Genomic DNA, 16,166 nt, shown 5'->3' with positions numbered 1-16,166 from the left:
ATAAAACAACCATACCAATCCTCAGTAGCATATGTTATAAAACATGACCTGAGCATGAAAAAAAAGTACAGAAAGCTATATGTCAGATTATTTAACCTGGGTTACGTGTATGTGGTGGGCCAGGGAAGGGAGAGAAGCGAGTAGAATTTACAATATTTAACTCCCTCCCTCTCCCAGCATATATAGTATCTCATTTATGTGCAATTGTACCCCCCTTCCCTCCACACACATACTAGTGGAAAGTGAAGGACAGAGTTAGAACTATATCTAATGACTAGGTAGAAATGTTCAAGGTATGTTGCCAAGTGAAAAGAAGTTGTACGTGACATTTAAGTCAATTCATTCTAGTTCTGTAGAAGCAACAAATCCTCCATGCTCTTATATATGTTTGAAGAAAGGTGTGTGTATGTGTGTGTGTGTGCACTTTTTACTAGAAATGGATATTCCTTTCTGCAGTTGAAAAAAGAAGGAAACTTAAAAAACAGGACAGTAATTATTAAGTTTTCCTTGAAATAAAAGAGCTCAGAGCAGAGTTACAAACTTCCAAAGAACAGTAATTGCAACAGACAGAATTTGAATATGAGTTGGTTACAGAAGCACATTAGAAATAGCACAGAAATCCTCTTAGAGAGTCTCAGGTATAGAATAAAATAGATGTAAAGAATTAAAAAGAGAAAAATTAGTTAGAAAGAGAATAGCCCTAGCAGACCAACGAGAACCAACATATGAATAATCAGCACCCTGGCATGCTATTTTCACAGGCTTTTCTGAAGGTTGACACAAAGAACATAGAGAAAAGACATGTAAATATACTTTCCTAAAATAAAATCTAAATGCTGAAAGGGCACATAAATTCCAAGAAAATTTGATACAAATGATCAATAGAAATAACCTAGTATATTGTACTTCAGAGAAAAAGCGTCCTTTGGGCATTTAATTTCATCCTTCTCCTCTGCTGACACACACACACACACACACACACACACACACCAGCTATTTACATATACATTTCAAAAAACTGTGCATGAACAAGAAAGAAAACATAACTAAAATAAATTACCTAAGGTATTCCAAAACCTTTTTCACATTTTTTTTTCTTTCTTGTGAATCACCTTTTGACTCAGTCATTGGTGTTTGTGTTTTCTCACACAATGTGGTCTTTGGGCTATTAAGAGAATTGGTGATGAGCATTTCATTAAAGAGCAACTAGGCATTGTCTCCTGAATTTTCTTTTGACACACATTATATCTCAGAACCCATTAAGGAAGGTTCTTCTCTGATTCCTACTAAGCAGCTTTGATGCTGATGCTTTCCTGGTCAATGAAAGTATCGGTGGAAGGTTTTGGATCTCAACTAGGACTTATTTTTCCTCTTCAAACGGTCTTTAAGTGACTTTTTGGCCAAAAGGTAGTACCATTTTCCAGTCCTGTCAGCAGGAAGAGAAACAAATCCTGCATGAGTAGGCTTTCTGTGATAGAACAGGTTGATTCCTTGAAGGGAGAAATGAATATCATGTATCCATGTACTTTATCATGTTGTTTCTTCAAAATACTCACTATCCTTCCCTCAGACATGATAATTCATCCATAGCCATTGATATCATGCTTATTATATGATTAGCTTTGGGTAATAGAATATAGTAGAAGTGAAAGGTCTTTCCTAACAGAAGTTAGGAAACTAACTCCCCCCACCCCCCACCCCGCCATAGTGGCTGCTGCTTTAGCCTGGGTCCTGGAAGTAAAGACAACATGAAATACAGTCAGAATTGACCCTCAGTAAGCATAAGCTGCAAGGAGAAAATAAACTTGTAAGTCACCAAGTATTTTGGCTTATTTCTTATTGCAACAATATTTAGGGTCAGCTGACTGGTATAACTCTCTAAGCATACAGGATTTCAAACTTGGTTTTAGAATGATCTAAATGCTCTCCTAAAAGACTCCTGATTTCTTTAGGACTTCCTCAGGGCAGTCCATGAATGGGTAATAAATGACTGATCCTTCTCCTTGTGAGATTCTTGGCTACTTCAGGTCAGCCAGGGTGAATGCACTGACCTCTTCTGAGATGTTCTGGAAGTGAGAGTGTGGCAGAGCCATAGCCCCACTGTTGTGAGCCAACATTTATACCTGCATTCTGGTAACATGTCTTAAAATTGTAGGGTCAGAAAACATCTTTGGGACTGGAGGCAATAGCCCATCTTGAGATATCACAGTAGTTCTCAGTGGGGATGTGTTTGAGGAAGGGAGGGAAAGAGAGGCGGACGATGCTGGAGATCTGAAGGGTTCACTCCCATTTTTCTCTTTCCAGTTAAAGCGGACTCCATGATGGAAATATCCATCTGTGAGGAATAGTGTTTTTTTTTTCCCCCACCCCAAAGCAGGAAATTCAGCATCTGTACCTAGAGTTCCATTGGAGGAGTAGGCGAACTCAAAGTGCATCAGGGATCCAGGTGCAGTTCAGCATTGGTGGAGCCAACAATGTGCAGCAGCCCCTTAAAGAAGACAAGCTGTGGTTTCCTCCTGGGATGACGTCACCAGGGCCGTTGACAATAGTGCTGGTGGAAAGTAGGATAAAACAGTTAGTTGAGCCTCAGAAGACAGAAACGGTAGATGGGCAGAAGACACATTAAAAATAGCATAGAGTGGGAAGCTGATTTCCTCCCCGCTTTCAGGTTAGGGTGGGTTAAGGACAGAGGCTCCAGAGAATTAGTTTTGATTCTCAAATTCTGTCTGGCCTCAAGGACTCCCCCCGTTTCTTTCAGAATAAGCCAAGAATCAATCCTCATAAAGCACTAGCACATTAAGAAGGGCGGATGGGGTAGGGGGATTGGTTTTGCAGATAGAAAGCGTACAGGATGGGAGGCACCAGTATGGGTCATGGGCCCCTGGTGGCCCCTCATGTTGGGACGGCTTGGTGCATGGCTCAGTGCCTTGAAAGGGAGGCAGTACCAACTAATTAATTATTGGGCATAAGTTAAGGGCACGGACTTTGGACAGAAAGACGTACATTTTCTATCTTGATTGTGCTTGCATTCATTCTGCGTGGGAAAGTGGGATAACCTTCTCAAGGCCTGATTTTATTGAACACCAAAAAGAGCAATAGTTTTTAACTTCTATGGAGCTTTTGGGTTTAAATGAGCTAATTCACACCAACGGCCTATCACAAAGCTGGGGGCATAAGAAATGCTTGTGTAGCACTTGCTAGTTAGTATCATACTTCCTAGTCTCAGCTGAGAGAGGTCAAGACGAAAGGTGGTTTAGAACCATTGCACAAGTTCTTCTTTTTCTCTTTTAAAAAGATTTATGTTTTTATTTGAGAGAGGGAGAGTGTGTGAATGTGAGTGTGGGGAGGGCAGAGGCAGAGGGACAAGGAGACTCCCCGCAGAACAGGGAGCCTGATGCAGGGACTCAATCTCATGACCCTGAGATTATTACCTGAGCCAAAGTCAAGAGCCAGAGGCCCAACAGACTGAGCCACCCAGGCACCCCATAAGCTCTTATTATTGAACACAGAGTTATAAAGTTATAAAAATAAGCAGATGGGGTCTGTACACCTAATTTGTTTTATTAATAATGGCTACGAAGAAGTCAGACTCAAGAGTGCAATACCTGTTCAGTAGAGTTTGGCAACAAGTTACCACATCGGATGTGTTTGCAGGTGGACTGGAGCTGAAGGCATTCTCTAAAAGGTGATAGCAGTCGAGGTCTACGGGGGTGCTGGAGAGTATCCCTGGAAGTGAAATAGAGTGCCCTCCGCTTTAATAACGAACAACATCACCAAGCCCTCCTCCTGTTCTTAGCTTCTTCAACGAGAAGAAGAAGAACATTTCACTTTACAATATACACAGCAGCTCTGCCTCTCGGCTCCCCGCAGTGGCTGATGCTGCCTCTGCAGGGTGGGGGGCACAGACCCCTGAAAGCTGCCGCTCTGTGGGCTCCGGGACACAGGACACAAGGGACAGCCTGCAGTACCTGCAATGCAGGCTGTCATGAAGCAGGCGACGGTCCCCGCGATCAGCGCTCTCACTGCCCCTGCAGCGATATCGTGCTTTCTGGAAGGAGCCATGGATGCTAGGAGACATGGAAATAGGAGATTAATGTTGAGGTCATTGATTGGGAATTCCAAATTCCCCACCTCTGAGAACTGTTCTGGGGCTGGGCGTCTCAGGTGAGAGACTTTTCTTTTTTTTTTTCCAAATTCACTGGGAAAGTCAAGATTCAGGGGCTTCGTGATGAGCTCCACATCCACAGTTCTCTGGCAGGGGGGAGAAGGGAGGAAATATGCCCACACCAGAAGGTCCAGAAGCTTCCCTTTTCTGCAGAAGAAGCAAGTTCTCCATTTTATTCTAAGTTTCACCACAGCGTCTGTAGGCCATGGCAACGCAAATGGATCTCACGGTGGGATGCAAACATCTCCAGCTCATCATCACCAGCTACTTTCGTGCCTATGGCTGATATCACTAACTAATCACAGCATTTCCCTGCTTGCCCTTGGCCTCAGAATCTTTCTCCAGGTGGCCTTTTTAAGTCCACTGGAACTGGCATGCACAGCGAAGTCTATGCATCGTCCCTGGGTAGAGAAGCACTGGTATATTTGAACAAATTCTTCCTGACATTAGCTGGGGTTACATAAGAAAACTATATTGTATAACAGGAATTAAAAAAAAAAAAGACCTCAAAGCATTTACTACTGTCACAGGATCTTCTTTCCCCCCAGACACCAATAATGTTACAGAGAAAGATGGAGATCGAAAGTATGTTTATGTCACATACATTGTTGAAGAATATTCTTTTCACTTACTGAGTCCACCGATCACTATGCCTAGGGAACCAAAATTAGCGAAGCCACAGAGAGCATAGGTGGCAATTGTCTCTGAACGAATCTGTAAATAAGCACAAACACACAGAAGTATACATGGTGCGACTCAGCTTAGTAAGTCTGACATCCTAACCAGACATCCTAACCAGACTTCCTTTTCTGACTGTGGAATTGATATGGACAAGTGAATGTGCAGTGCATGGTGTCAAACACCTATTGTTTCCTAGACTACCTCCCCCTCTCTTTTTCCATCTTCCCTTGAATTTGGAGAGAGGGAAAGGGGCTGTGCGGATTTGGAAACTCTACAAAGGAGTTGGGACCACGAGCCTTAGTCTCTACAGATGCTACTTTCTGCCCAATGATAACTCCTAACATTCATGGCCACTTGCTATCATGTGCCAGGCACAGTGCTAGCCCACTGAGGATATCAGATTGGTCCCAGAAGCTACTCACATTACATTTGTTGGATGAAGGACTTATCTAGGATGTATAAAGAGCTGTTATAATTTGATAATAAGACAAATATCCATAAAAAATGGCTAAAGAGATTTCAGAAAAGACATTTAAATGGCCACAAGCACATGAGAAGATGTTTGACATCATTTGTTCACCAGGGAAATACAAATCAGAACAATAACGTACCACTACACATCCATGAAAATGGCTAAAAATTGGACAATGCCAAGTGTTGACAAGGATGTGGAACAACGGGAATTCTTGTATGTTGTTGGTGGGAATATAAAGGGACACAGTCTGTTTATAAAGTACAAACATATTTGGCAGTTTCTTATCAAGTTAATAGACACAGTCAGTCTCACCCAGCAATAACACTCCTTTGGAATTTTCCCAGGAGAAATAAAAGCATATGTCCATAACAAGACTGTACTTGAGTATTTATGGCAGCTATACTCATAATACCTTCAAGCTCGAAACAACCCAAATGTCTTGAGACACACAAATGGATAAATAAATTATGGCTATCCATAAAATAGAATACTACTCTGCAGTTAGAAGGAAAATGCATGAAACAAAATGAATGCTGAGTGAGTCCATTTGCCTGAAATTTTACAAGCAAAAGTAATGTATAGTGAACGAAAGACCAGGCTGCCTGGGAATGATGGGGAGGGTAGGGATATTGTTGACTGCAACCGGCCATGAGAGAAATTTCCGAGGTTTTCTATGTAATCACGGAGGATGAGGTTACACAGACGGTACATTTGTCACAACTTGTATATACAACCAAAAAGGGGTTTTTTTTTTGTACGTAAATTATACTTCAGTGAAAAGGAATTATATTAGTAAAAATGAAACTCTTAGGTATCAAAGAGTTCCTTTCATTCTGGTTGTGGTGTTCTTGCCTTTCTTTTGGTCTTCAGATCTATCCCTTAGAAGTATTAGGTGGGAGAATGGTCATGGGCAGTAGGGAGATGGGAGATGAATTTGTAGAAGGAAGAGCATGGTCCTCCAGCTCTACTCTGATGGCCAAGAGGTGTTGCTTGGCCCAGATAATTCTTTCTCAGGTTGAGGGACTGACTACAGGACACTCAAAAGTTTCAGTGGACTTTGTTGTTCACCAGAAACTCACCCAATCTGGCAAAGGCACCCACACAATTGAGGCAATAATTTTCTTTTCTAAAACCCTGAAAAATCTCTGATTTGGTTTAAAGAACCAGGAAAATATGACATTCAAAATTAGTAATGCCTTTTTATCCCCCAACTAACTAGATTTTTTTAAAAGCTCACATTCGAGACTCAAGTGGCCACATAAATTTTTTTTTGTTGATTATAAGGCCTCTCTTCTCTTTCATGGTTTTCTCAGAACGCCTTTGTTGATATTTTCAATCAGCGTGCATATAGCAGGCAGGAAAAAAATAATGTATTTGAGCAATCTGCTGTTTCTGGAAAAGCTCATCCTCATTCCCTGTGCTCTCTAGTGCTTTTCATTTAGTTCAATTGGCTTTAAAAACAGGCAGGCTTATTAAGAGACCGTGGGGAGGGAGATGGCACAGAGCACTTGAGATTCCTCTTTCCTGTTTCTGGGGATCTGTGGGAAGGGGATACACAGATGTGGCCATATAGGGTTTTATAATAAGAGGAAAAGGAGATGAAATGATGCTACTTTGCCTTTTCCCATACATGTGCAAGATTACATGATGAGAACAGCTCCACCACACTGGGAAATGAATAATATATCATACAGCTCTCCTAGCTCCTGAGCAAAGATGCTGTGTATTCAAGGACAGTCTTCGCAGCACTGCTTCCAATGGCAGGAAGTTGGTAACAGTGTCCATCCACAAGAGACTGGTTAAAATACACAATGGTGTGTTCATACTAGAGAATACGCTTTCACAGATACCAAGGAAGAAAGGCATCCAAGATATGTTATTACGTGCATAGAGCAAAGTTAAGAGCATACTCTGGTACAGGGAGAAGAGCTGAGTGGCAGAGAAATAAGGAGGAAGGCTTACTTTTCCCTCTTGCCTTTTTGTACCTTTTGAATTCTGAACCATGATATGTATACATCCAATGTAAACAAACAAACATGAAAAGTATTCTTTTTATGCTAAGAAAGAAAAGATGACGGAGTAGCAAAGAGCTCATTCTGTGGACAATGTGCTCCATATACAGTCTGACCCGGACAACACTGGGTTTTGTTTCATAGACCCAGATCTTATGCTTCGGTCATGTGGTCCCTTTTCTGGGAGATGCTAGGACACTCCCACCACTTGTTGGTGGCTAAACAAAAATTGCAGGGACTCATCCCCATTTTGTTGACTGGAAATAAGAAATTAGGAAAAACAAAATGCTTTTGCCATTATGACTCAACAGTAGCAGAAGCCCTTGGGCTCCTGTCTCCAAATGTCCTCTGTGGGTCTGCCTCTCGCTGGGCTCACCCAACCCAAGTCGGCCCTCCTGTTCTGTCTCTGTTCTAATAATGACTGTTCACAAACCTGGTTGGCACCCCCAGGATTTTGAGCTTGCTTTGCTCAGTAAAAAACTACTTTCTGGGGTGCCTGGGTGGCTCAGTGGGTTAAGCCTCTGCCTGCGGCTCAGGTCATGATTTCAGGGTCCTGGGATCAGGCCCCATATAGGGTCCTCTGATCAGCAGGGAGCCTGCTTCCCCACCTCCCTCTCTGCCTGCCTCTCTGCCTACTTGTGATCTCTGTCAAATAAATAAAATCTTTAAAACAAAACAAAACAAAACAAGACTACTTTCTCCTGGCAACTGGAACTTGGAGATGGAAAGCAATTCACTTAATTTAGCCCATTGTTTACTTTTGGCAGAGAAGCAGACTGATTTGTGGTGGCAGCCAAACAATGAAGACATTCGGCCAAGCTCCACTGTATGGCCAGTTGAAGAATAAACATTTGAGAAACAGGAGACCTACAGAACCACTGTTATCAGATGTATGGGTCCAATGCCTCTGGCCATAAAACACGAATCAGAACTCTCTTGGAGTCTGCTGTTGTATTTGTAGAATACATAGGAGTAAATTCGCATGTTTGGTCTTTAGGGTACTGGGAGAGATGATCGTGGTGTTCAGTGGTAGGCAATCCCAGAACGTTGGGCAGTGTGATTTTCCTCCCCTTTCCTTTTAAAGCCAAATACATGCCCAGAACATTCATTACAATTGGCTTGTTTCAATGAGTAGTGGTGGTGGTCCGAAATATTCCCCATTTCCCTACGAGTTTCCATGTGTGTGACCATTCTGTTTTTCAGGAAGGGAAAAGCTGGAGACTTGGCTGTTAAATATGACCTAAGTCATGGCTTCACCTGAGCTCCCTTATCCCATTCAAGGCCAAGCAGGCATGGGCATCTCTGTGGAGCCCATTGACCCGAAGTGCTAGCTAGTTATAGGGTGCTTGTCCAGAAAGTTCAGGCCATAAGCCAACCTCTTCTCTTTCCTCACCCACTTGGAGAGGAGCAGTTGTGTCTCCCTATTTCTTTAGGATGTCCAGGCACTATCTTGCCTTTGGGCAGTTTCTCCGAGTCCACAGAATTTCTAAAACTGGAAGGATAAGAACTCCAAGATTATTAGACAATGAGCCCATGAGGGCAGAGTCCTTATCTCTTGTTCAATGTTGTGACCCCCGTGCACATGCGCATTGTACATAGAAGGCATGTAGCAAATATTTGTTGACTGATTGATTCCAGCCCCAGCTCCTACGACTCCAGGTTTGGATCTATGGCTCTCAAGAGTCAATGATCAGAGTAGGAAGGATTAGCTGTGTTGACACTCACACAGACACAGGCATGTGGATTAATTCAACATAATGGAAAATTAGGAGGTGCTATGTTCATTCACTGTGGTTCCCTGAGCTCAGGGATTTTTGTTCTGTTTTGTTCTCTGACGCATCCCCAAATGCCTAGCCTACTACACAGAAGCACCTGTGACTATTTGACAAATGTATATATGTGATAAAGAAGTGTGTTCTGAAATCAATGTATTTACTCACCGACATATATTGCTGCACGCCATCTACAAATTTGGGTCCGGCCTCCTTTCTTAAACGGATCAATTCTGAGAGGTGCTCATAAGCCACAAATTCATTGAAAAATGTCTTATAGCCTATGAGTTTGGCAACCATAAAGCTGTCTTGCCAGTCTATTCCCATCATGAAGGAAAAGGGCATGAAGATGTAGGAGCATATTATCTACAAAACCCAAAAATAGATACTTTATTAGAGTGGTGATTTGCTTCTGGTTCTTCTGCCTTACTGTTGTGACAAGATTTTTCCCAACCCCTCCGTGTCTCCTTGAAGCATGGAACTCCCTTCATATCACCTTTCCCATCTCCACCCATTAGGAGTCAAGCTGGCAACAAGTCATTTGAGAGAACCTGGATTCCTGGCATGAGGCCAGTCATTCTCTCCTGAAGGGTGATAGGACATGGAGTGGGGAAGGGCAGTGGTGGGAAGACGGGAGATAGATGAGAAGTGTGTGCATTGTGTGAGAGTATACTACAGGTGGTTAGGGAAGGCAATTCACAAACCTCCTTTTTTTTTTTTTTTAACAAAGATAGGCAGAAGCAAAATGGAGGAGAGACATGATAGCATTATACCTCAAAACTCAGCTGTGGGTAGTCAAACATGTTTCCAAACCAGGACAGGGCCGCATTCACAAAAGACAACAGGGACAGGAAGGCAATCAGGTTCACAGCGATGTTTGCCACCAGGGAGATGGATGAGGATGCTCCCTGTGTTGCAGCTTCTAGGAGGTTCCTTGAATCGCTTTATCAAAAAACAGCAATTTCAGAATTATCAAGGTGTTGTCAGTGAATGGACATCTCAGGTGTGTAGAATCATCATAATCAGGGTTCATTTGGTTAGAAACAAATTGTCAGCCTCCTGCCTTGGTCAAAATACCATCAAATCATGATGCCATTTATAATTGCTGAGTGTAGGTGATGGCAAATGGGTGTCTAACCATTCTACTACTCTGTTAATTAGGGGGGATTTGTAATGAAAAATTTGGGGAATGATACAAATATTATAGGTTTTGGGGCAGCTGGTTGGCTCAGTGGGTTAAGCCTCTGCCTTTGGCTCAGGTCGTGATCTCAGGGTCGTGGGATCGAGACCCGCATGGGGCTCTCTGCTCAGCAGGGAGTCTGCTTCCCCTTCTCTCTCTCTGCCTGCCTCTCTGCCTGCTTGTGATCTCTATCTGTCAAATAAATAAATAAAATATTTTAAAAAATATTATAGGTTTTAAAAATTATATTAAGGTAGCCACCAGAAAATATTTATAAAATATTCATGGTATAAGCACTAATAATTCAAAGAAGTCCTGAATATCTGTCACCTCATTGAAGAAGTGGAATGTCACCATCACCTTTGAGCACTTCCCCTTCCCTAATCTTATTCTCTTCTCTTCAATCTCAGAGGTATCTGTCTCCTTAGAAGTTGCTTATCATTCCCTTTCTTTTCATTTTTCCTACATGAGGGTGTGCCTAACTAATATGTTGTGTAGGTTTGCACATTTGCTTAACTTTGTAAGTGGAAGCACACATATCCCATATGTGTATTCTTCCACAACTTGCTCTTCACTGACTGCAGCTACATACAAACAAGGGATAAAGCTCAGCAACATGCCCGTTGATGGATTCTGTTACTGAACTAGATTATTTTGACTGTCCTAAACCCATTGAACTGCTCAGGAAATGCACTGACATTCAAGTATTTAGGAAGATTTTCAAGTATTAAAAAGGGATTTTTTTTGGAAGTCTAGTGAAGTCTAAAAGTCACTGAGAAATTAAATTCACCTTAATACCATGATTCACTCTGCTCTCCAATGATCAACGTTTTGCTGTGCTTTGAATCTGGACCCCCCACCCCGCCTCAGCCGACTCCCCAGCTGGTATGAATTCGATGTCCCACTTACCCACTTTCCATTTTCATGGCGTTCTTGAGGGTTATTTTAGGTGTTTCTGTCTCAGGCCAAAAGAGTTTAGCCACAGCCAATGAAGCAGGTGCAGACATGACTGAGGCAGTTAACAGGTGGGAGGGGGAAACCTGTGATTTCAGGAGAAAGAAGGTCAACTGAGGTTTAGCTTTTCTGTCGAGTTCAGGATGAACATCCCAAAGCCCTACAGGGGAAGAGAAGGGTAGAATTGAACCCTATGCCAGGAAAATGTTTCTTTGGAGGCTTGGAAGCACTCAGTGAGCCAAGTCGGCATCACCTTGAGAGTCAGAGGGAGGAGGGAGGAATTGGTGTCAATTGACCACATCTTTTGGGGAGAAGCTGAAAACCAAAATCTAATCATTTCAGAAGAGAATTAATCCTGTGTAAGAACTTCAAGATTCCTCTACCTCTCTGCAGACCTTCTGAATGTTTAAATAGTCCCTAAAGCCCATATTTCATCACATCATCAGTGTAGACAGGGGGAGTATCTGGGGATGCAGGCACAGTCACACCCCTCCCTGTCTTCCTTTCGCTCTCCTGAAATCTGTGGTGCCTTTATATAATATTCATTTATCCAGAGTTCCTGTAATCTGTAAGGGATTTCTGTTTCCCTCACTGTGGACCTGCTTAAACTCTCTTCCCTTTCCTCCCCACATCCTTATTTTGTTTCGGGATTCCCTTCCCTGTATTTGCAGAATGGCAGTATCTGGATTTCCTCCCCCACTCCCTTGCAGCCAGCACATTTCTGCCGGCAGAATTCCTACAGTGGTGGTGGAGTGGGCCATCTGTGGATCCAGACAAGCTGCTCTTCCTGAGATCTCTGTCACCTTTTTACTCTTCTCTCTTCCTCGTGGTTGGCTCTCAGAGGCCCGGATGAGGCGGAGGGATGAAACTCACCTATCTTGTAAGAACTGCTAGTCACCTGGGCCCACAGCTGTGTGTTCTTCCATTTCTCCACTGGGGGTTGCCTCTACGTGGAGCTTAGAAGCTCTGTGCTTAGAGCACGAGCATCAGTTAATGATGGTCTGCTGTGCTGGGCCACAGCCGACCAGCTCTCCAACTGGGTTGTATGTTAGAATATACAGGAAGAGTTTTTAAAGAAACAGTGCTGCTTAGGTGTCACCCCAAGAGATTCTGGCTTAATTACTCTGCAGTATGGGTCTGGGCATTAGGGTTTTTAAAAGTTCCCAGATGATTCTAATGTGCAGTAAGTTTTGGGAACCACTGCTCCAAAGCACAGGTCAAAAAACTTTTTCTGTGAAGGGGCAGAGAGTAAACATTTTGGACTTTTTCAGGCCACAACTACCCAACCCTGTAGCATGAAGGCTGCCATACAGAAATGAATAGAAGGAGCTGGTTTTCAGTGAAACTTTAGTTACCAAAAGGGGAAGCAATTTAGTTTGACCCGTGAGCCATACTTTGCTGAACCCTGGTCTTGACTGCTTTTACTAGTGACAGTCATAGTGGTTTTTGTTGTTGTTGTTTTACATATTTAAGTGTTCAACCTCAGTAACCTCATAATACGATTTCATTCTGCCACAGTTGGATCTAATTCACATTTGGGTGGCAGGGATGTGAAAGTGAAGTCACAAAGCCCCTCAGGGTTACTCCACTCAAATGCCAAAGGAAGGGTGAAGGACACGTTTTGCCTCCTTTTCTGGCAGTAGTGGTAAAGAAAAGACAGAGATAAAGCGGTAAACAAGAGGTAGAATTTTCCATAAATTTATCTTCAAATATCCTTACCCCAAAGGAAATGTATGCACCTAAGACACTTCCGGCAATGGTAGAGAAGCCAGCGGTCATGATTGCGTGGAGTTCAGACTTGGTGACGTGTGGTAAGTATGGTCGGACCAGCAGTGGAGACTCTGTCTGGAAGCAAAGGAAGACCAGATTGAACGTTCCTTTTTAAACCTTAGGAGGATTTGCCAATCTACTCAAGATTCTTTTATTCTTTCTTTCTTTCTTTTTTTTTTTTTTTTGTTAAAGTGGAGCCCGATGTGGGGCTCAAACTCGAACCCTGAGATAAAGATCTGAGCTGAGACCAAGAGTTGGACACCCAACTGACTGAGCCACCCAGGTGCCCCAAGATTCCATTTTCTACAGCAGTATGTCTTTCTTTCTTTTTAAAGATTTACTTCTTTATTCCAGAGAGAGGGAGAGAGAGAGAGAGAGAAAGAGAGAGGACACAAGCAAGAGGGGCAGAGGGAGAGGGAGAGAGAATCTTAAACAGACTCATGACAAGTGCAGAGCCTGATGCAGGGCTCAATCCCACCACCCTGAGATCACCACCTGAGTTAAAACCAAGAGTTGGACTTAAAGTAGTATTTCTAAGTGTGAACCACAGACAGCTCTATCAGCATCACCTGGGAACTTGGTAGACGTGCAAATTCTCAGACTTACAGATTCAGAAACTCTGGGAATGGGACCAGCAATCGTGTTTGAACAAGCCTTCCAGGTGGTTCTGATGCATGTTCATTTGAGAACCCACACCATCAATGTCTGGGTCACTGAACTCCACGTCAGTGTGCAGATAGAGTCATGTGTCAAGTCTGCAGAGTCTGTAAGGCCAGTTCATATAAGGTCCCCACCAGTCTAGGATTATTGTCTTGTGGCCAGATACTCTTTTCTAAGATTGGAATACTATTGCCTGAGTAACTGCCCTGGCCTTCTGAACTGGAGATTTCCCATCTTCCAGGTTCTTCTTGACAGACCATATACCTCTTTGCTTACACCACATGGACATAGAGACGCAAGTATAAAAAAATACCAGCAATAACAAGGACAGGTGCCTGCAGGCACTTTCCTAATTGGCAATCAGACACCCCACTCTTCCCCTTGGGTGGAAAGGAATTAGAGTGCAGTTGTAAGGGCTTGAGTCCCATTAAGGAGGACAGGCGGCCTGCGACGTGGAGCTCTCCATAAATAATAGCTGTACTTTTAGCATATTAAGTATCAAATTGAGCATCACAGAAGCATGTGTGCAATTTTACAATTTTCGCCTCATTATTTGTAATTGTTCTATAAGATTGAATGTGTTGAGCTTCACTTCATGGACTAAATAGAAACTCCGTACATAAGCCCTCTTACCCCGCAGGTAGGAGTAATCAAGTCAAGAAGGTGTTCTAATTAGTCCTGAGAGATTTTATGGCTATAATTATAATGATTTCAACTCCTAGGGAAGGAAGTATGGGCCCCGCCCTAAAGACTATCCTCCAGGCTTGCAAGTTGGGCTTACCAATAAGGCTCAGCCTGCCTGGAGCAGCTGTAAGCCTCAGATTTGGAGTTGGAGTTGGAACTATGCATTTCTCTGGGTGACTTGAATTTTGCTTCAAATCCAATTTCCTTGAGTAGTGGTACTGGCAAGCATTCACACGTTTCCTGGGTGTGATTCCATTTTGCCTGAAGCTACCTATTCTGAGTGGTGAGGATGATTACGATCTCTTCCTTATCCACCCCTTAGGAAGGCTGCTGTTTTGAAGGACACCCCTTGGCTTCATATTTCCTTGCTTAAGTAGGCTTCAGGCAAAGCACTTATCCGTGTGATGGATCAGGAAGATGAAAATGCTTTTGCTCATCAGCATCTTTCTTTAGGCCCAGCTAAGACAGACCGTTGGCCCATTCAGACAAGTTGAGAATAATCTCCAGTATTTATACAGCTGCAGGGTCATTGGTGGAAAGCCTTTTTTGGCCTCTTTCATTTCCACAAGCATTATACCACAGAAAAGGAGGCTGCCTTTACATTCTGCAGCTTCTGGGTAAGTGGTGAACTCCATTTGAGTGGGTGACTCTCTAGCCTCTGGACGGTGGGTTGGAGATGTCAGCAATTCAATCAGCTCACAAAAGACTGGTTGAGAATCTACACAGGAGAAGCCCAGTGCTTTGATAAAAGGATTCCACCTTTTCTCCTCTCCATAAACTTTCAAGAACCCAAATTTGACACTAGTGCGCTGGGACACTCGGAAGGGAGCTCTCTCATACACTCTCTCTCTCTCTGGAATCTGGACATTGTCAGTGCTGGTGGTTTCCTATTTTGACACCCTGCCCCTGACACTAAAAAACAATAATATCGTTATGTTACTTATTCTGCTTTCTAGGAAAAGTATACATTTCAACAGGTGTTTTGTTTTTGTTTTTTTGAGATTACAACTTACCTGTCCGACGAATATATTGCCAGCAGCAACTACAGATTCAATAGGAGATGATCCCATAGTAACTAGCATTACCCATCCAACCTAAAGAGGTAAAGGGACAAAGTCAGGGAAGAGCTCTTTGTATACATAATACTTCAAAATAGGGATGAAAGTCTTGGGGGGGAAAACGCCTTCCACCCTTGTTGGCAGGCCTGTGATGGTGCCAAGAGTGAGTGTAGGTTATCTAGTCTACAGAGCGGATGCATCCAGTCCTCCTATGTGAATGGTAAGGCAGAATCATTGTATATATTTTGAATTCATACATTCCGTAGGCAAACAATTGTCTACTGAAACGTTGTATAAGAGTAATAAATCATAGTAATCGCTAATAGTCATGATAAGATTCACTGCATTCCAAGCACTGTTTTATGTTCTTGATCCAGGGAACACATTTAATTATCATAATAGCCCTTTGAAGGAGGTCCCGTAATCATGGCCATCTTATAGAATAGGAATCCAAGGCACAGAACAGCTTAGTTATTTTGTCTAAGATCACCCAGCTAAGAAGCAGTGGGATGTAGTTGAGGTTTGGCTTTTTCTACTGAACTCTCAAATGAACATGGTTGATGGTCCCCTTTCTGTACTGGCCCTTCCAACTAGAGACTGTGGTGTCCGCTTCAGGATGGGGACCTTCTGTTGCATTCTCTCCTTCTTTTATGCTTAGATCTGAGCACAGAAATGAATGCTGAATGTTGAAGTCAACAATCAGAAAATTATGGGCCCTGGCACATTCTTGCTGAAATTTTGAATTTTGATGGTGT

At 42.9% G+C, this 16,166-nt stretch overlaps 1 protein-coding gene across 1 annotated transcript in view; it reads right to left on the bottom strand.

Annotated features, from left to right (window-relative positions):
- Positions 1 to 2,424: 2,424 nt before the first annotated feature.
- The window catches only part of SLC28A3 (solute carrier family 28 member 3), a 58,479-nt gene continuing 44,737 nt past the window's right edge, over positions 2,425 to 16,166 (bottom strand). Inside the window, exons 10-18 of the mRNA XM_044264339.1 lie at positions 15,367 to 15,447; positions 12,959 to 13,084; positions 11,195 to 11,325; positions 9,879 to 10,047; positions 9,274 to 9,471; positions 4,798 to 4,879; positions 3,969 to 4,067; positions 3,606 to 3,726; positions 2,425 to 2,551 (exon numbers count right to left, since the gene is read on the bottom strand). Of these exons, the coding sequence (XP_044120274.1) occupies positions 2,425 to 2,551; positions 3,606 to 3,726; positions 3,969 to 4,067; positions 4,798 to 4,879; positions 9,274 to 9,471; positions 9,879 to 10,047; positions 11,195 to 11,325; positions 12,959 to 13,084; positions 15,367 to 15,447 (1,134 nt within the window). The remainder of the gene's footprint in view (positions 2,552 to 3,605; positions 3,727 to 3,968; positions 4,068 to 4,797; positions 4,880 to 9,273; positions 9,472 to 9,878; positions 10,048 to 11,194; positions 11,326 to 12,958; positions 13,085 to 15,366; positions 15,448 to 16,166) is intronic.

Source organism: Neovison vison, chromosome 9 (genome assembly GCF_020171115.1).
Source record: "Neovison vison isolate M4711 chromosome 9, ASM_NN_V1, whole genome shotgun sequence".
NCBI lineage: Eukaryota > Metazoa > Chordata > Mammalia > Carnivora > Mustelidae > Neogale > Neogale vison.
Note: the sequence above shows the minus strand (reverse complement) of the source record. Positions and strands in the feature narration are given on the sequence as shown.